Source organism: Talpa europaea (genome assembly GCF_964194135.1).
Source record: "Talpa europaea genome assembly, chromosome: X".
Lineage (NCBI taxonomy): Eukaryota > Metazoa > Chordata > Mammalia > Eulipotyphla > Talpidae > Talpa > Talpa europaea.
This window is the reverse complement of record NC_140081.1, coordinates 42,195,694-42,218,091: the sequence shown is the minus strand read 5'-3', so window position 1 is coordinate 42,218,091 and position 22,398 is coordinate 42,195,694. Positions and strand designations below refer to the sequence as shown.

General features: G+C 37.4%; 1 protein-coding gene across 6 annotated transcripts in view; it reads right to left on the bottom strand.

Annotated features, from left to right (window-relative positions):
- Nucleotides 1-1,682: 1,682 nt before the first annotated feature.
- HEPH (hephaestin) overlaps nt 1,683-22,398 on the bottom strand; it is a gene marked incomplete at both ends in the record, with an annotated part of 101,946 nt that continues 81,230 nt past the window's right edge. For 4 of the 6 annotated variants that reach the window (XM_084259131.1, XM_084259128.1, XM_084259130.1 and 1 more), the window contains 6 exons: nt 1,683-1,915; nt 4,056-4,100; nt 8,776-8,938; nt 9,974-10,113; nt 12,304-12,529; nt 14,389-14,495. In XM_084259131.1, the coding sequence (XP_084115257.1) occupies nt 1,683-1,915; nt 4,056-4,100; nt 8,776-8,938; nt 9,974-10,113; nt 12,304-12,529; nt 14,389-14,495 (914 nt within the window). The remainder of the gene's footprint in view (nt 1,916-4,055; nt 4,101-8,775; nt 8,939-9,973; nt 10,114-12,303; nt 12,530-14,388; nt 14,496-22,398) is intronic. The other 2 variants (XM_084259129.1, XM_084259132.1) reach the window with 1 other exon arrangement.

Genomic DNA, 22,398 nt, shown 5'->3' with positions numbered 1-22,398 from the left:
GTTTGATCCCCAGCTGGCCAGGGAGCTACCCACATGGCTCAGCAGACCTCACCTGCCTTGCCCGCTGCTCCCCCCAGCAGTGTATTTCAGTCAGTCTGCCTGTTCTGTTCCCTACTCTGTCTTTGGTGAATCATCTCACCCCTGCACCTCTGGCCTGTACCCCAGTTCTGGTATGCATAAATAAAATTAAGAAGTCTTAAAAATTAAAAAAAGAAAAATCAAATGACCAACAGGTGCCTGAAAAATGTTCACAATAACTTATTAGAGAAATGCAAATCAAGACCACAATGAGATATCTTCTCACACCTGTGAGAATGGTCCATATCAAAAAGACCAGAAACTAGTGTTACGGGAATGTAGAGAAAAGGGAACCCTGCTTCTGGGAAAGCAAACTGGTCCAGCCCCTTATGGAAAACAGTATGGAGATGTCTCATAACATTAAACATGGTTCTCCTATTTGACCTAGTAATTGCATTCCTAGGCATCTATCGAAAAGATTTAAAAACATTAATTTGAAAGGAAACTTGTTTATTGCAGCACTATTTATAGCTAAGCTATGGCGACAACCTAAGTGATCCAGATCAGATGAATGGACCAAGAAAACGTGGTATATATACACAATGGAATACAACACAATGATCGAAAAAGTTAAACTCATGCAATTTTCAACAACATGGATGGAGCTTCAAAGGATAATGCTAAGTGAATAAGTCAGAAGGAGAAAGATAAATACTGGATAGTATCACTAATATGTGGAATATAAAGCAAAGTAATAGCTGGAAGTTGTAAAACTAGTATTTCATAGCTGACTACAGAACTGAAGCACTAAGGTGTGGAGGGGGTAGGAGAGGGGGAAGAACAAAGAAGGAAGAAAGCACAATGGTCTATGTTGGAGGAATATGGGTTAATTGGTGGTGGGTGCACTATGCTGATAATACCTGATGGGGGTACCTCAGTTAAAAAAAATACATAAATTATAAAAAGAACACACCGAGATTATACTTAGTGTTGTAACAAATACTTTCATATACAAGATATTCAGTATGAAACATGGAGAAAACACTCAAAATGCTCTTCAATATGACAGTGCCAGAAATGTGGAGGACTGACTTACTGAAGAGCTTCTGACTCCATTGGTTGTAGGTCCCCTTGATAATGATATTGCATTCATCTGCTTTTCTAAAATTGTCCACCACCAAGAAGAATCAAAATACAATTTGGATCCTCAAATACCAATGCACTCATGATGCATGTATTTATTCTATACTTTAAATGTGAATTTTCTTTACAGCTCACTTAACTTAAGCTCAGAGTCAAATTGTTAAGCTCCTGGAAAGTAGTAGAAACCTAACCAATGAGCTATACATTTGGTATTTACTTTGTGAGAATAATCAGTTTCTAGGAATTTCAAACATTCTAACCATCAGTGGATATTATAATCTACCTATTGAATTTTGTCATATAGGATATTAGGGAATTTCTCTAGCACTAGGTGATTAAGTGGAACAAAGAAAAAGAGAAAAAAATAGCATTTGCATGTAAATAAATAGGTGAAGAAATACCCAGGCAAATTTAATGCCCTCCTCTGTTTCTACCACCCTGCCCTTTTGACAGTGGGGCCAGTTGCTAATGCACAGTCTGCTGGGAGTTCACTCCAGATGGGCAGTTCCGGGATCCAGCTGTTACTTCTTCAGGGACAGAAGTTTGAAGCTGTCATCTAGGATGGACCTCCTGTTGCGCCGTAGCTTTCTTTGCCGATGCTGGTACCAGACCACACCACCAAGAGCCACAGCAATGAGCAGGAGAATGATACCCATGGCAATCAAAACAGAAGCCAGCGTCTCAATATCCTTCACAGGGATCTGCATGCCTAGCAAAGTCACATTGCCTTTTTCAATATCTCTTGGTATAGTTGCTGAAATGGAACAAGAGGAAAATGAGCACCCTGAGATAACTCTAAAGGGGAACATTTGTCGTCTTCTGGAAGAGGAGGAATAAGTCCTTCCAAATAGGAAAGAGGAACTATCTCTGTCCCTCAAATGACCAGGTGATGAAAACAGATTTAGAGGTTACAGAGAATCAGAGTAACAAGATGTCACAGTTAAGAAGTTCGTAGGAGTTATTAAAGCACTGATCCTTCCATGGAAATAGCTAGAGTCAAAGTGGGGGATGCCTTGATATATAAAGGTCTATGATGTAGAAAAAAGAACTGGGTTTCGTTTACACGGTCCAGAGGGTAAAATTTGGAGCATCACGTGCAACTCCAGGAAACCATTTGACTTAAACATCTATATAATTTATCAATGCACACTTTGATCATTGGACCACGCCAATAGCTTGTCTGGTCTCTTGTTTCTTTGGGTCGTGTTAAGACTGATGTAACATGAATCTTTTCAGGTGAGTATCTCATTGTCTCAGTTCTTGACTACAAACTTGATGTTTTATTAACATACAGATTAAAGCTCAGACTCAAAACAGTCATTCCAAATCTCACAATAAGGTTCTAAATTACCATTTGAGTCTTATTTACTACTTTTTGGCCATTGCAAATAATTCTTTATCCCCTGGATAGGTTATCATCATTAAGGCTTCCAAGACTTTCCCTTTACCTGAACAGCCTTTTTTCTTCCTTTGCATTTTTCTAACCCCATTTCAGATTTCTGTAAATCTTTCTTCAAAGCAGCTACAAAGTTAATCCTGTATTCCTTAAGTATCAGTACTGTTTGTCCTCCCACAATTTGCTTGTTTGATCCAAGTGATTTAATCCTCCCTCACTTCTAGACTAGGTAAAATGGGGATAATGATCATACCTAATGAATAGGCTTACCACGAGGTTTAAGTGAATTAATATTTACAATATATAAAATATTGACCATAGTGCCTGGAAGATAAGCAAATATACAGTAATTGATAGTGATTTTTTTTCTTTTTTTTCTTTTTTACAACATATAGTATCCAGAACTATAATTATTATTTCAGTGTCTCATTACATTTCCAAAAACAAATACTCTAGAAAGTAATGTTATATCTTACTTTTTTCAATATCCCTGGCATTTAGCACATGTTTGATAAATGTATACATAATTGAGTGAGAATGAAATGTAAAGAGTTTTAATGGAAGAAGGAAAACATCTGGTTCTGAGTTTACTTGCTACCACTTACTCCTCTCATTACCTTGGATAAATAACTTTCCATTTCTCAGTTTCTGATGAAGAAAATTATTGGGTTTTACTAGACCAACAGTTTTCAATGCAGAATTTTTTTAACAAACAAGGCCTTATGAATATGCATGTATGTGGACACAAATATGAATGTTTGTATACAGATATAAGCAAAGTGTATACATATACACATCCATATCTGTGTATCACACCACTCTCAACCTCACCTTATCTCTCCCCATCCCCTTCAGTACATACTCTTAAGACTTTTCTAAATACAGGTGAAAGAACATCCAGACTAAACTGGTGATCTTTACTGTTCCTCATAATTTTCATAAATTGCTGAATATTTCTTAGTTCATGCAAAATAGGGTGGAGAGTGAAAGCACTATTTTGGACCTAGGCTTGATAAAACAAGAATTTCTATTTTCTTGAAAGTTAGAAATAGCTGGTTCTTAAAATTGGTATTCCATAGATGCAAGGAAAAAATAGTTAGTGCACTGTGGTGTTTGTTCAAGTTTCGCACTATCCCTGTGAGGAATCTGTCTCTTTGATACAGCTCATTTATGCCCAATGCAGTAAGTCTGTGAATTTTCTCCTCCCTTTTACATTAGATTGGAGGTTACAATAGCAGCCTGTGATTGGGAATAAGGCACTATTCCCCTACTCAAGAGGCTGGCGGTTGGGCCCAGAAAAACTAACCTTTTTGATGGAAGTTGGGCCTTTGGTCCCTTTCTTCTGAAGTCTTACAGAAATTTTAGGATGCTTCTTACTAAGATTGTGGCCAAGTTTTTCATCATGAGAATCCCATTTTCTAGAAGAACTGAACCTTCCCCTAACCCCAAGCACATACCACTTATAATTAACTACCCAGTGTCTGAAATATTTCCGTACCTTTTTCAATCTCTTTGGTTATGGTGGTGATAGTGCTTACATTTTCTGGAAGAAAACACAAGAAATTAGTTTTTTTTATTCTTCCTGTATTATCATTTCCCAGGCTCATTGTGTAAGGTTGATGTTGCTTAGAGGGATTTCTCTGTTATAGTAAGAAAAATGAAGTTTCCTGGAATTAATTACATTATGGTCAAAGTAAGTCTCAGCATGTAGATTTGATTTTGAGTATGACACAAAATATGAATAAAAACATAGGCATATGAGTCCAAAATATAAGTCATCTTTCTGCCACTATGTACATATATATTGGCACTTCCTCTGTCCCCATTATTGCTCTTCTTTTTTTTAAGATTTATTTATTTATATAAGAACTGGGGTACAGGTCAGAGGTGCCTCAGGGTGAGAGAATTCACCATAGAGAGCGGGGAGCAGAACGGGCAGACGGACCAAATACACTGCTGAGGGGAGTAGCAGGCGGGACAGGAGAGGTCTGTCCTGCCATGTGGGTTTCGCCCTGGCTGGCCAGAAATCAAACCTGCGCTGCAGAGGCTTTGGACAGTTTCACAGCGCAGTGCTCAACCCGCTGCACCACGGGGGAGGCCCCATTATTGCTATTATTGTTACTCATTTTCACACTCCCTTCAGAAAATCCCTGTTCCTTGTGAAATCGACATCTGTATACATGTAACCTCTTCTTGGACAACTTCTCCTCTTCTTCCCATTTTAATGAGGTTGAACTCTTCTCTGGGTGCCATGCTTCATTTAACACTCTAAATACTATGCTTAGATATGGTGCCTTTCCGTTTTGTAAAGATCTATCTCTTTTGATAACATTTGGTCAGAAAAGCCACAACCACTTCTTGTCACTTCTATTTGGTCATGTGAGTCATCGGTACCTGACTCATTCTTCTTCCTAAATACCCATCATGGGTATCAACCCATCCAATGCACAAGCCTCAGAGTTTTTGGACCACTTAACACCAACATATACACTCTAATTCTGCAATCTACTCCCATGGTCACATAGAATTTGTTATGCAAAACTGCTCCATGTCAGAAATCTAAAATCAAGCAAAACGTTGTCATATGTCCTTTCAGTTTTCTAATGCTATTTATTCCATTTCACACTTATTCCCCTCTCCTGGAGAACTTTAACTTCTGAACCCTTTCATTTTTCCCAAAGTAGTGTTTTCAATCAACTTTTTCTTCCATTCCTGTCAAGACAAGATTCCATTTTCTATCATTTCAACTACTAACTTACCAGAAACACTATAATCATCTACTGAAACTCAAATAACTGTATTTTCCCTCCATTTATCTAGTATGCTGATAATTGGTGGGCCAAAAAAAAATCATACAATTGCAAACATCAGTATTCTTTATGTCCAACATTAATCCCTCAATGCACCCAAACAATAATTAATTTCCCATGATTCAAAGTAAACATTTTTCTCATTTTCCAGATTGATTTTTAAAATTTTTGCTCATTTTTCAGAAGTCACTCATTCTACCACCTATCCTTCACTTTGAATAGATGACTCTATCTCTTCCATCACAGAGGAAACAGAACTTCCGTCAAGCCCCTCACTTCACTGCCACTGCAACACGAGTTTCATCCCCGGCCAGGGAGTTGACCCACATGGCACAACCGACTTCTGACTCACCCACTGCTCCCCTAAGCAGTGTATTTCAGTCGATCTGCCTGTTCTTCTCCCTGCTCTCTCTCTGGTGAATCCTCTCACCTGCCACACCTCTGGCCTGTACCCACATTCTTGTACGCATAAATAAATAGATCTTTAAAAAAAAAAAAACTTTCGTTTTGGCTCTGAATTTCATCCCCGCTGCTTCACTATGAATTTTGTTCCAACAATTTTTTTCTCCTTATCAACCTTCAACTCTAACTTTTACTTGGTCTGTTAGCAAATATGTGGTTGGAATTAAGCCATAGTAGGGTATAACAAAAAAAATATAAATATTTGGGCCTCCCTGGTGGCCTAGGTGTTAAGTCTCAGCACTACCACGGTGAGGGCCTACCCCAGTGGCCTGAGTTGGATCGTGGTCAGGGAGCTAACACACATGGCACAGAAGACCTCTCCTGTCTCACCTGCTACTCCCCTCGGCAATGTATTTCACTAGATCTGCTTGTTCTTGTCCCCCTCTGCCGCTGATGAATCCTCTCACCCACTTCACCTCTAACCTACACCTCAGTTCTTCTATGTAAAAAATTTAAAAAAATGTAAATAGTTAAGATTTATGGACTGTCTCGTTGTCATAGAGACATATGAGCTATTCTTATTCATGGAGGTTTTATGATTATATATATATATATATTTAAAGATTCATTTATTTATGCATACAAGAGCAGGGGTACAGGCCAGAGATGCAGGGGAGTGAGAGGATTCACCAGAGACAAAGCGGGGAACAGAACTGAATGACTGAAATACACTGCTGAGGGAAGAAGCAGGCGAGATAGGAGAGGTCTGCTTCACCATGTGCGATTCTCTCCGGCTGGGGATCGGACTCATGCTACAGAGCCTGTGGATTGCTTCATAGGACAGTGCTTAACCCCTTGCTGCCACCAAGGAGGCCCTGATGATATATACTGAGATGATGTTTTATCTATTATTTGGCCCATGTTTGAGATGATCTATTATGATACACAGATTTGACTGTTGTCTTAGACTATAGCATCTTGATGACACACCAATTCATCATTAGAATTTGGATATGAGGAATGCAGAAAACAAAAAATCATTCTTTGCTTATTGCATTGTAAAATTCAAACAGTGATTTAAAGAAATGTTACTTCAATAAAAATTTTACGAAAAAAAGGTTTTCTATGCCTGTCTGGATGATGGGGAAATGGTATTAGAGTAGTAAGTGGAAGCCACATTCTAGCAGTATAGGTTACCAGAGAACAAAGCTTTTAAAAAACATAGGAAATCATAGATACCATCTTACACCAGTGAGAATGGCACATATTAAAAAAAAAAAAAAACAGGAAACAACATGTTGATAAGGATGTGAAGAAAAAGGAACACTCTTACACTGCTAGTTGGAATGCAAATTCATCCAACTACTTTGGAAAGCTGTGTGGAGCTTCCTCAAACTACTAAAAATGGGGCTACCCTGTGACCCAGAAATTCCACTCCTAGGAATCTACACAAAGGGCACAAAAACATTAATACAAAAGGACACCTGCACTCCTATGTTTATTGCATCACTATTTGCAATAGGTAAGATATGGAAACAACCCAAATGCCCAAAATTAGATAACTAGATCAAGAAGATGTGGTATATATACAAAATGGAATGTTACTCAGCAATCAAAAATAAAAAAAAAAAACTCATGTCATTCACAGCAACATGGATGGAGCTGGAAGGGATTATGCTAAGTGAAATAATTCGGGAGGAAAAAGAAATATCAGATGGTTTCACTTATAAAGAGGGATGTAGGGGAACAAAATAAGGTATCAGGAAATAAATAATTATAATAAAAAAATAGCAGGCAACTATAAATCAGAAATATTCTGTAGGGGAGGGGTAAGGAGAGGGATCAAAACAAGGGATGGGATAACACAAGGTACTAATGGTGATGATGCACAGGTGAATTGGTGGTGGGAATTTTACAGGGAATACACCTGAGAGGAGAAAGCATACATTGTACAAAAAGGAAGAATGATATATATATATATATATATATATATATATATATATATATATATATATATATATAGAGAGAGAGAGAGAGAGAGAGAGAGAGAGAGAGAGAGAGGGGAAATCATATTGTACGATTATCTGTCTTCCTCCCTTGGGATAAGTAGCAGCTTGGCATTATCTAGATTGTTTGAATGACCACAGATATTCCCCACAATCCTGCTGACAGAATATCAAGGATGGGTAATCTAAGAACTTATATTAGTACCACATTTTTCAAATCATTATGAAAAAAAATTAATGCACAGAAGAAACAACCCTTGATTCTTGTAGGCCACATGAGGTTCTATAGAGACTTTTGGAAGGGAGATATTGTTGAGGGCTAGACTCAGATGAAGAGACTTAAGAAGAAATACACAACCCTTTAATGATTCAAGGATCCAATAATACAACAACACAAAGTATTTTATGTTCTTGGTGTTGACACAAAGATTGATTGGTAAAGAAGCTACCCCAACTATGCCCTATCCTTACAAAAAAAAATACAAGAAAATGTTTTTCTACCCTTGGAAAAAAATTGGTATGTTATAATTGAAGGCTCAACATCTCCTTCCAGACTTAGAGTTGTTCCTGAACAGAGAGATTTGCCTTTCACAATTTACACAACAAATCAATTAAGGGGTAACTATTAGAATTACATTTCTTGCCTTTTTTAAGGTTTCTTTAGCAAGATTCCTTTAAATAATATCCTTAATGAATTGTAAAATTAATAAATTTACATACAAATTGAATATATTCCAAAGGAAGCAAATCTTCATTAAGGATACATGCATACAGTCCAACTTACAGCCTCAGTCAATCCATGTGAGCTCAACAGATATAAAAGTAATTAAGATAAGTGCAGGACCAAGAGGACAATAGACAACACCTGGGGACATACTCTGTTAGAACCTGTTTCTTCTGGGATCAGAAGCACAGGTACACAAACTTCTTGGGATTATCTGATTGCTAAAGATTAGATAAAGTGCTAGAAAATGGCCCATTTTGGGTATTTAGACCTTACCTCCTTGGGACAAGACAGTAAAGAGGGTCTCCATGCCAGCATGGATATGGTCAGTAACATGGCAATGCATCAACCACGTTCCAGGATTGCTGGCAACCATCTCAACAACCTCAAAGGTCCCTGGGAACAGATCCACCACATCTGCACGGTATCTCTTTCCATTCTGCAAGAGAGATGGAGGGTAAGAAAGAGAGTGAAGCAAAGGGTACACAGATTATCTAAGAGTGTGTGGGAACGAGAAGGCTTGGACTTCCACATCAGGGATATGGGGCACCAAGATTCATATATCAGAGAGTAGCTTAATTCGTCTACCTGGTCCATATCCTTTGAACTTACTCAAATTGAGCCAATAGTAAAGTCTGTCTCCTCCTACTTTTTCTCAAAGAATCCAAAAGGAAAAGATAATCCAGCTTTATTTAAGGGTAAAAATACCAGTATCGCCAAACTTTTCAGCATGCTTAAATCTGAAATTTAGATTAAGCTTTTCCCCCTAGGAAGGAGTCACACATTTCTTTTAGAAATGAACTCATTAGTTTATTCTACATGTCATCACCTTTATCAACACTTCTAAATCTTTAAGTGTATATCGATGTTTCTAATTCTGTCCCTCTTTCCTAATATTAAATCTTCTTTATCAAGGTGGGGAGGGATGTACCAATGAACTATGGTGGTGGACTATGGGGGTTTTGGTGGTGGAACACTATGGTAACATCAACAGAAGGGGAGGAATTCTACTTTCAAAATACAAACAACAATGTAAACCAATGTTACATCAATCAAAAAGATCATAAAACCTATATATTATCCGTTCCATGTAGCCTCTGAACTGAAGTCCTTCTCATAAAGGATTAAGGACTTTCAGAGATTCTGAGACACCACTCTGAAACTCCTTGATGTTAAAATCACTATTTGCTGTATCTCAAGACCTTGATTGAGACCAAATTTCATTGATTCCTTCAATCTCCATACCCTATTAATAGGCCACTCATTTCTCCTATAAGAGGGAAAAGCTATATAATAGCTGTGACTGATCCTGAGATACACAGGCAGGCTAGATTTCCCAGCTCAGTTCTCCCTGTACAAGGTCTTTCCTTTTTCCATGGATTATTATGTTGTTTCTTGCTATTCCCTTCTTATTTAATAGCTATGAAAACACTTCTCTAATCAGTCTCAGGGACTCAGTCTCTTTCCAGCTTACCTGATATAGGAAGCTCTCTGCATGGAAGTGGACAGTGTGTATGTCAATATCTTGACCCATGGCTAGCATGTACCAGGACACTCGTTCTCCTTGGTACATGGTAAGACCCCTGAGGTTGGCATAGAGCTTTCCATTAATGGCTACAAAAGAATAAAAAAAAAAACCTCTTACATATCTCATTTTGTCTTCCCATTGCTACTGCCCTAAGTAAGGTTAGTCCCTTTCAATTCTGATAATTAACAACAGCCTGCTATTTTCTGTCATCTATCCTTGTACAGTCTATTTTCCATGCTGATATTATTAGAGTGGTCTTTCTAAATAACTAATCTGACCATATCATTCTGCTGTTTAAAATACTTCAATAGTTTCCTCCTGTCCAAAACATCAAATCCATAACTCCTTAGATTAACTAACAAGATCCTTCAAAGTATAGCCCCAAGCAACCACTATAGACTCATTTCTCACTATCTCACTATTGCTCACTATGATTTATTTCAGTTAGGTTGATTTATTAACCATCATTCATATATGCTATATACATCCTGTTTGTGTCCTTATTCATGTTTCTGAACTTCCCTCCCAGAAATCTTCTTTCCTTTCATATATCTTTTCAAAGTCCAGTCAAACTTTTACCTCTTCCAAGAAAACTTTTCTTATTAGCTCATCTCAGTACCTCTCATTCCATGAATCTCTCTCCACCTCTGAACCCCTCTGATTACTGTCCAGATTATTCTTTGGTACTCACCAGAAACTGATTTATACATTCACCTATCTATTAATTTGTGGAAGCTTATATCCTCTTAATTTGTGTAAGCACATTTGTGGAAATTCTTATCTTTAACTAGGCAGCAGGTTTCCAGTAATCAGAAAATCAATGTATATACTACAGTACTATATAGATCTCATGTATTCTTCAGAGCATCCAGCAAATGCCTGAAACTATAATCAAAGTTAAAAAATAAAATACTTGTCATATTCTTGGAATTAATGATAATATTAATGAATGAAGCTCATCATCTGCCTTTCCCCAGAATACATATTATGCTTTTAAAAAAAGGTTAATTCACACTGCCAAGGCTATCTCCAGGGTACATTCCCTCCACTTTCATGTTCTCACAGAGGGAAGGTAATTTCACTCTAAGACCCAAGAGGGAAAATATTGTAGGAGCATGTATAGCCCATCTTTGTATCTATGTCAACAAAACTGTGAATTTGAGAGAAGGAATTAAACATTTTAGATCCTTCTGAATATTTTCTCTTGTTCATTATGATGACAGAAAGGAATAAAAACTGATTTTCTATTTCATTGTGGGGAATATGCTACCCCTGCAAAGGTGGAGGGCTATTGTTGTCCACCTATGTCAATCTCAAGGTGGGTAAATGTATTAGAGTATCACAAATCCCATTTAGCTGCAGAACTAAATTAATTTTTCCAATTATTCTTCTCAGAAATAAAGCTCACATTTGATATTAAGCATTTCTTTATTTCTCAATTGGTTCAAGACTCTGGATGGGTAAGGACATATTTATTTGCCCTCAAAACCCAATATCATTTATATTTTTATCTCCAATGACAAAGTATTAAACAAATAACTAACAGTTACATAAGTATATGGATTAATATTTGAAGAGTTTGGATGGATATACACATAAACGAACAGATCATAATAGGCATTAGCCAAATCCCTGCACTAGCAAGATGTAATTGTGTTGCTACTCACCTTTTTTCTGAAGTCATTTATTTCTCTGATTTTACAGTGTCTAAAAAGTCCATTTTGTGAAGCCTGTGAACCATCTGTTCTTATGTTAATCACTCGTATTATCATGAAGAGGAAATGACTAAAATTTGTGTGACATTAATATACAACTTTTCAGTTTCATTAGAGTCACTATCAACAGTTTTATTAAATAAATCTTGGTTTAGAAAGTAATGAGTTGAATATGAGCTCAAAGCAGAGCTCATATCCAGAGTGACCAAGAAGATACTGAGAGACTAAACTCATGATTTTAAAGCAGAGGTGTTCTAAGCAGTCAGTTCAATTGGTAAACTAAGGGTAATAAATGTCCACTTGGCTTCTGTCATATGTTAAAATATTCTGCTGTTACCATAGCAACTTTCTGGTTTCTGGGTAACAATTTAATATGGAATTTTTATCTGTTTTATGTATATAAATGTACACTAGCAGGAAACACTTCTTTTACTGTGTCTCATTATACCTTCCTACATCTCATCCTTCCCATAATTCCTGAGAATTGTTTCCTTGGGTGTGATATCCTAATACAGTCAGTGAGGATTTCTTTGGAAAAGGAGTAGTATCTTTTATACAGACCATGCATTTTATTGCTCTCCAAGAATGTCTCATCCTGTAAGTTGACATGGCCTGGCTCCTGGGGTCCGTGGGCTGCCACATTCTCTTCAAGATACCAAGACTGGTTCTCATCAAAGATCAAGAACAACAACGCAAATTCCCGGTCCACATCACTTCGTCTGCCATCAGGTTTCAGGATGCCCTTTCGGCAGATGGCCAAAGGTCCCACTAGGCCACTATACATATCCTGAATAAGGAAGCAAGAGTGAGAGAGATGAAGTTGTTCCTACATGGTGGTGCTCATATCTAAGTCCATTGTGCCTTATGCTCTTCACCAGGATATCTTACATTTAGTAGCACTTCCATATTATAATTTGAATTCCTTTACACAACCATTTTGGGACACAGGTAAGATATACAATCTAACCAATGCTTTAGCTAGGATGGACTATTCATTGATCTCCAAAACACTTGATTCATTGGTCTACCAAACATTTTCACAGCGCAGGCCTTTTCTCATGCTTTTGATTTTGCTCTATTCTCCTCCATACCCTTTACCTTACAGCATACTGCTATTCAACTTTCAAAGCCTAAAATACATATGTCCTCCATTGTGATATCCCTTTCAGCTTCTCTCTTGTTCAACCCTTAATCAAAACAGAAGTAAAAACGGTCTTATTATATTTGGCCTAGAGGAATATAGTTCCTATTATATGGCTTTAAGGAACTACTAATATTATATTATATAAATATATACATATATGTGTGTGTATACATATGTATACATACATATACACTTACACACCTATATATATCTAATCACATATACATATATATGGTTATATATGTCACATATAATATATGCATAACATCATCATCTGTTTTCCAAATTAGATCGTAGTCTTTGCAGGTGAGAATCTTATATTTATAGCATCCAAAACACCAAGTAAAATGTCTCAGATGTAATAGGCAATCACTAAATGATAGCTAGCTGCTGACAGTGAATTAGTGGCTACATAGATAAATTTATTTTCCAGATGAAGAAACAGTGTCAGAATGATGTCTAAAATTATTCAAAGTAATATAGAACAAAATTTTGAAGTAGAGCCCAATCTCTTGACAATCAATCCTAGTGCTTTTAAGATATATGTGGGGGGGGGGCTCCCCTGGTGGCGCAGCGGTTGAGCACTGGGCTGCAAGGCTGCCCACAGCCTCTGTAGTGCCAGTTCGATCCCTGGCCGCTGGTGAGGGTCCCACATGGCGCGCAGACCTCTCTTGCCATGCCTGCTGCTCCCCTCAGCAGTGTATTTCGTCAGTCTGTCTGTTCTGTTCCCTGGCTCTGACTCTGGTGAGTTCTCTCATCCTCCAGCACTTCTGACTGTACCCAGTGCTTGCGTAAATGAATAAATACATCTTAAAAAATTTAAAAATATATATAAAATATATGTGTATATATATATAGATAGCTCTCTCTATATACATATGTATGCACACATATTTTAAGTTATGTATACACATACACATTATAATAATACATATAATATACATATGTATATATATAATTTAAAATATATGTGTACATATATAATTTTATAATTATTTACTAATATTTTATTGACATATCATTTGGTTTACAATATTATATAAGTTTTGGGAGTGTAGCTTCATACTTCAATAAATGTATATGTCACACCACACCCACCACCAAACTTTTAGTACCATTCACCAATATCAAATTGACCCCCTCTATCTCTTCCTCCCATTCTTTCTAATTCACCTTGGCTAATAAAAATTTTGTTGTCCATGTCTAAGGGTTGTTTTTGTTGTGTTTTGTTGGGCAAACCTAGATTTTTAAAATTAGAGCAAATTGCCTTGTAAGGCCCAAGAAGAAACAAGGAATAAAATCCTCAGAATAAACATGTGTTGTTACCTATTTGCTTTATCCCTCATTTTGTCTGCAAAACAAGTCCAAAACTTAAGCAATTTTCCCCAAACTTTGGGTGCTAGTATTTTAGGAGGCTGGGTTTCTAACTACACTTATTAAATAAGTGCCAGGCAATCTGCCCACTTATGTGATTCACTTCTAGGTAGCCAGTATTGTTTTACCTTGAAAGGATCCACTGCAGAATAATAAATCCAGGAAACACAAGCAGAATCATTTGGCCCAGGGCCAGATCTCTCTGGGATGTTCCATTGGTAAGTAAGCACTTCACCTAGGAAGGTAATGGGATCTCCAGTTGCACAATGTCAGACATTTCTGTAAACTCCCAGACTATGGTGCATGACTCTCAGCACCTTTAAGATTGTATAATTTATATATTAGTCTCCATTTTAGTTTTGTAATTTTTGTCCCTCTCCCTTCTGGGAACCAGCAGGTTCTCTGTTTCATTTCCTATACCTAAAGGTCCAGTTTCAAACCTTGCAACGGCAGTTCTGTAAACATTTTCTCTGCTTGTAATGTCTCTCTTTCTTTGACTCTGTTTTGATGCTTTTTTCCTGCTGCTGCCCCCCACCTGTTTCTGCACATCTCTGACTCTAGTCTTCTTATTCTCTTTTACCATACTCTTTCCATGGAAGCTTTGGATCACTTTTCTAATGTCAATTTTAATCTATGTAATAATGACTCTTCAGTAGCTGACCAGACCTCCCTCATCATTAAGCTCTAATTTGAAATGTTCAATCAGATACTTGATATCTTTTGAAGATTGTCCTGACAGCACATCAAAAAATTGGATTGTTAGGAACACACCTCTTTTGAAAAAAGGAACACAATTACTCAATATGTGTTTCAAGTGTATAGTAATTACATAAAAATCTACCTAGTTACCTAAATTCAAAACTTTAGCCTTTTTGTTTCCCCACATATATATACTCAGCATTCAGCTGCATGGCAAGTCCTATCGAATGTGCCTTTACATGATATTTTCTATCCATACTCTCCTCCTTCCAATTCCAAAACTCCTGCCCTAGTTTAAACACTTATTTTCTCAATTGTACTGTTAGAAAACCTACTAGAAAGTTCTTCTGCCTCCAACTTCCAACTGATGCCACATTTATCTTTATAACAGCTTTATTGATATATAATTTGCCTATCATACAATTCACCATTTAAAGTATACAAATAAATGTTTTTTAGTATATTGACATAATTTTACAACCATACCATGATCAATTTTAGAAAAGTCACTGCCACCAAAAAAAAAAAAAAATCCATGTACTCCATAATCATCATTCCCAAATACACCTATCATCCAAGCCCTGGGTAACTACTAATACACCTTCTGTGTGTGTGTGTGTGTGTGTGTGTGTTTGTAGAAGATCTTGTGTGTAGGCCACAGAGGGTGAGAAGATTCACCAGAGACAGAGTAGGGAGCAGAACAAGCAGATTTACTGAAGTACACCATTGAGGGGAACAGCAGGTGAGACAGGAGAATTCTGCTGTGTTATGAGGATTAGCTACCTGATAGAGATCATCTTCAGGCCATAGTGGTGATAACGTTGAGATTTAATCTCTAGGTCACCAGGAAGACTATATCATCCCAGTCTGGCACAACTTTCAAGAAAAAATGATGGAGAAAATGGACAGCAGGAGGTGCCCAGCAGACCTCACCAGACAGTCTTTTTTGATGCTGATCTCATCTAATTGAGTTACCTGGAGTCTATATGTCTCTACAACCTCTACAAGAAGGACATTCCACCACTCTGCCTCCAACCAAAATATAAATTGTAGTTGATCTGCCCAGGAAGAGCTGACATCAGATCACTTCTCAAGGAGCCTCCACTGCCCTTCCCTGCCTAAGGCATCACTCCCCTGTCCCTTACCAAATGACCCACTGTTAACTTGGCCTGCTCCAAAGAGTCACATCTGTTCTGCCTCCAGCACCACAAGGAGGTGCTACTATCCACCCAGAGAAGGAGCTGCGGCCACTTCATTTTTTTTTAAATTATTTATTTATGCATACAAGAACTGGAGTACAGGCCAGAGATGTGGGTGGGGGTTGAGAGGATTCACCAGAGACAGAGTGAGGAGCAGAAGAGGCAGACTGACTGAAATACACTGCTGAGGGAAGCAGCAGGCAAGTCAGGAGAGGTCTGCTCTGCCATGAGGATAGCTCCCTGGCCGGGGATCTAACTCATGCTTCAGTGACTGCGGGTAGCTTCATAGGTTGTATCTTAACCCCTTGTGCCACCAGGGAGGCCCTGTGCAGCCACTTCTTAACACACAACCAGGAAAACTAAATTTCTGTCATGTTTCCCTCCACAAAGAGCTAGCAATGCTTCATCCCCCAAGAAAAGAAGACATTGTTGCTCTGCATATACCCAGAAAGAGCCATCACTTTTCTACATACCCCAAGAAGGAATTGACTTAGCTCCCTTAAGAGCCCTGACACCTTAACTACTTCAAAGTAAAGCTACTGACACACCATGTTTTTTTTAAAGATTTGTTTATTTATGCAGGAACTAGGGTACAGGCCAGATGCGCAGGAGGGTGAGAGGATTGACCAGAGACCGAGTGGGGAACAGAACAGGCAGACTGACAAAATACACTGCTGAGGGGAGCAGCGGGCCCATCAGGAGAGGTCTGCTAGCCATGTGGAACCCTCACTGGCCAGCCAGAATCAAACTGGTGCTGCAGAGGCTGCGGATAGCTTCATAGCATGGCGCTCAACTGCCTGCGCCACAAGGGGAGGCCCTTGACACACCATCTTTTCAAGAGGAACTAACACCTGTTTTTCCCCAGAGAAGGATCCACTTCTATACTAACCCCCACATACAAAGAGCTGCTGTTGGGCCTCCCCTGGTGGCGCAGGCGGTTGAGCGCAACGCTGTGAAGCTGTCTGCAGCACTGTACAGTGCTGGTTCAAACCCGGCGGCCGGCCCACAAGGGTACCACACGGCACGCCAGAACTCTGCTGTCACACCTGCTGCTCCCCTCAGCGGTGTACTTTGTCAGTCTGCCTGTTCCTTTCCCCGCTCTGTCTCTGGTGAATACTTTCACCCTCCCACGCACCTGGCCTGTACCCCAGTTCTTGTATAAATAAATCTTAAAAAAGAGCTGCTGTTGCTTATCCTCAGAAAAACTGACTCTGTTTTTGCTCCCTTATTCAGAAAGAGTCACTGCTGATCTATCCCCATGAAAAGTTAGCACTTGGCACCTCTCCCCCAATTAGAACTGTCCCTACCCCCAACTGCAAGCAAAATCTAACCCTGGATCTCTGCGGCAGTATCTTGAACACCAAACACTGAGACATCAGCGCTACTGTGGCAGTGAGTGGGTACACATTACAGAATTTTGGAACCATAGTTACTTCATGTGCTGTTGATGCTGTGTGTGCATCCACATGTTGGGCATCTTGCCACAGGGGCATCTCAGTCATGCCTCTGCCCTTTGAAAGAAAATAGAAGTAGTAAGATCCAAGTAGTTTTCATGATTGGGAATTTCAGTAGCCCTTGCCACCACTGTGGATATCTGCATATTTGTTTATTGAGAAATATTGCAGACTCACCAATGTCAAACTCAGATGATGGAGTCTACACCACTGTACCCTGCCCAGAGCAAGAGTCAATGATGAAGACTCACAGTGCTGAGACTGCTGCACTTCACAAAGTTGTAATCCTCATACCTAACCACAAGTTGAAGGCCTTTCCTCATGGAAAACATTCCATAAAATTTTGAAGAAGTGATTGATCCTTCAAAAGTGGAAATGCCAGTGTTAGGCTACGAGAAACAAATAAGCAAAGAAACATGACCACCAAAAAAGGAACCACATTAGTTTTCTAACAATACACCCCAAATTAACTGAGATCTACAAATTACCTGGCAAAGGATTAAAAATAATTGTTTTAAATAAGTTTAGTGAGATACAAGAGAACACCAAAAAACAATTCAACAAAATCAGGAAAATAATGCATGAAAAAGCAAAAAGTTCAACAAAGAGAAATAATAAAAAAGGACAAAACAGAAATTCTAGAAGAGTACAGAGAACAAAATGGAAAACACATAAATAAACTTCAAAATCAGGCTCAATAAATCAGGAGATAGATTTTCTAGACCTGAATGTAACTCATTTGTAATCAACATATGCATTATGAGGGTTACAAGAAGAGAAGATAGAGAAGGCAACTTCCCAAATAACGAAAGTGAAATAGACATCCAGATAAACAAAATTCAGTATTTCCCAAATAGGATTATCACAAAGAAGATTATTCCTAAACATATTACAATCAAGTTGTCAAAAATCAAGTACATAGACAGACTTTTTAGAGCAACAGGAAAATTAATTGACTTTTCACATGTAAGAGAACCCTTAAAACACTGTCAATTGATTTCTTAATAGAAATCTTGTAGGGCAGGAGAGAGTATGATATATTTGGAGTATTAAGAGAAAAAAAAGTCTACCAAGAATAGTGTACATGACAAAATTAACCATTAAAAAATGAGGACAAATAAATCCTTCCTAGAGAATTAAAACCACCACTAGGTATACCTTATAAGAAATGTTTAAGAAAATTCATTAAATTGGCACAGAGTAACATACTGGATTGAATAATATGCTACTGAAAGACCATTTTGCTAATGAGGAAATCAAAGAAGAAATTTAAAAAATACCTTGAGACAAATGACAAAGATGGCACACAAAAATGGTATTAAGAGGAAAGTATATAGCAATAGAAGCCCATATCAAGAAGCACAAAATAAGCCAAAAAAAAAAAGCCTAATCTCCCATTTTGAAGAATGAGAAAATAACAACCAAAAATATTCAAAGTAAGTAGAAGAAAGAAATAATAAAAAAAGCAGAAATAAATGAAATAAATAGAAATAAAAATGACAATCCAAAAGATTAATGAAACAAAACACTTGTTCTTTGATAAAGTAAATAAAATAGACAAACCTCTAGCAAGGTTCACAAAGAAATAAGGGATAAAACCCAAATAAGTAGGTTTGTAAATGAAAGAGGAAAAATTACAACAGACACAGTAAAAATCCCAAGGATAATTAGAGATTACAATGAACAACTATACGCAAACAATTCTAGATGAGATGATCAAATGCTTAGAATTATACAATTATCCAAAACTGAACAAAGAATAGAAAACTTAAACAAATCAATTGCAAGCAGTTATATTGAACACTAATCAAAACCCTCCAAAAAACAAAAGCCCACGACCAGACAGTTTCACAAATGAATTCTACCAAAAGCTCAAAGATAAGCTAATGCCTATCCTACAAAAACTCTTTCAAAAAATCAAGAAACAAGAAAAACTACTAAATGCATTTTAGTAGGCCAACAATATACTAATACTAAAACCAAACAAAGACAACACAAATAAAGAAAACTACAAACCAATCTGCCTAATGAACACAGATGCAAAATTCCTCAATAAAATCATAACAGAATTAATCCAACAGTGTATTAAAAGGATTATATACCATGACCAAGTGTGATTATTCCGAAACACAATGATGGTTCAACTCCTGAAAATCAATTAACATAATCCACCATATCAACAAAAAAGAAAAGTAAAAACCATATGATCATATTAATGAACACTGAGAAATCATTTGTTAAAGTTCAATATCAATTTATGGTGAAGGCCCTGAGGGGGTGGAAACCTCAGGATAGAAGTGGCGTATCTTAACATAATAAAAGTCATATATGACAAACCCACAGCCAATACTATTCTCTATGGTGAAAAACATAGTCTTCACATTTATATCTGGAACAAGACAAGGATGTCTACTCTTACCACTACTTTTCAGTAAAGTACTGGCAATACTAGCTAGGGCAATTAGGCAAGAGAAAGACATAAAAGGAATCCAAAATGGGAAAAGAAGTAAAACTCTCATTATATACAGATTATTTGATAATATGTAGAGAGAATCTTAAAAAATCCACAGAAAAACATTAAAAAAATAAACCGGTTTATTAAAGTAGCAGGTTACAAAATCAATACACAAAAATAAGTAGCCTTCCTATATGTAAACAATCTATCTCAAGAAGAAGAAATTAAGAAAACAATCCCATTAACAATTATATCCCCAAAATTAAATTTCTGGGAATAAACATAACAAAGGAGATGAAAGACCTATACAAGGAAAACTACAAAATACAGTTAAAATAGAAGAGACACAAAGAAATGGAAATATATTCCCTGTACATGGATCAGAAGAATCATTATGTCCATTATGAAAATGGACATCCCGTCAAAAGCAATTTATAGATTCAATGTAATTTCAATAAAAGTCTCAATGACATTCTTCAAAGAAATAGAAAAAGTATTGTTGAAATTCATATGTAATCACAAAAATCCCTGAATAGTGAAAGTTCTTCTGCCTAGAAGGGAAAGAAATGGAGGCATTTCACTGTCAGGTTTCAAACAATACTAGAAAGTCATTATAAGTAAAACAGCATTGGTATTGGAATGAAAACAGGCACACATATCAATGGAATCACATTGAAAGCCCAGAAATACAATCATATGATCATCTAATCTACAACAAAGGAGCAAAGAATATACACTTGAACAAGGAAACTTTCTTCAATAAATGGTGTTGTGAAAACTGGACTGCATCAGGCAAAATAATGAAACTAGACTACTATCTCACACCATATATAAAAATCAACTCAAAATGTATAAATGACTTGAACATAAGACCTGACACCATAAAATAATAGAAGAAAACTGGCAAAATACTCCATGATATAAACTTTGAAGATTCTTTTTCATGAGTAAGGAAAACAAAGGAGAAGATGAACAGCTAACCCACATCAAACTAAAAAGCTGCTGTATAGCAAAAAAGACAATAATCAAAACAAAAAGATATCCTACTGAATGGGGGAAAAAATTGGACACCGTTTAATAAATAAGAGACTGATATCAAAGATCTATAAAAGTGCTTACACAGCTCAACAAAAACAACTCAATCAAAAAACTGGCAGAAGAACTAAAAAGACTTTTCTCCAAATAAGAAATGCAAATGGTCAACAGGTCTATGAAAAGTTCAACATCACTATCAGGGGAATTGCAAATCAAAACCAAATTAGGGGCCTACCCTGGTGGTGCAGCAGTTGAGCGCTAGGCTTCGAAGCTGCCCACAGCCTCTGCAGTGCCGGTTCGATCCCCAGCCCCTGGGTGAGGGTGCCACATGGTGCACAGACCTCTCCCACTGCCCGCTGCTCCTCTCAGCAGTGTACTTTGTTACTCTGCCTGTTCTGCTCTCCGCTCTGGCTCTGGTGAATTCTCTCACCCACCAGCGCTTCTGACTGTACCCAGAGCTTGTATAAATAAATAAATAAATCTTAAAAAAAAAGTGATACCACTTCACTCCAGTGAGAATGGCCCACATTAAAAACAAACAAACAAACAAACAAACCGGAAACAATAAATGTTGTTGAGGATTTGGAGATAAAGGAACCCTCTTATGTAACTGGTGGGAATCCAAACTGGTCCAGCCCCTGTGGAAAGCTGTGTATAGGTTCCCCAGAACACTAAAAATGGAACTTCTATATGATCTAGTGATTCCACTCCCAGGAATCTACCCAAACAACATAAAAACACTGAGATTAAAGAAAGACACACCCCTATATTTATTGTAGAATTGTTCCCAACACAATAGCTACAATATGGAAACAACCCAGATGTCCCAAAATAGAGGAATGTATCAAAAAGTTGTGGCATATTTACACAATGGAATATTACTCAGCAATCAAAAAGGACACACTCATGTTGTTTGTACAACAAGAATGGAGCTAGAAGGAATTATGCTAGCAAAAATAAATCAGAAGGAAAGAAGATAAACACTGCATGGTTTCACTTGTATGTGGAATGTAGAGAAACTAAAGGTCAAGAAAAAGTCAATATTAGCAAGCTGACCCTAGATCCCTGGCATTCAGCAAGGGAGGGAAAGGGAGGCCGGTCAAAATAGGGGAGGGGTAAACACAGGGAATATGATGATGTTTCGCTGGTAAAATGGTGGTGGGAGAAATACAGGGACTACAACCATGTAAGGAAAAAAGTATTTAATTAATAGTAAAAATAAAACAGTGTTACTTTTGTATTAATCATTAATAAAAATAAATTAACAAAAATATATAAAGACAAAACAAAAATTTA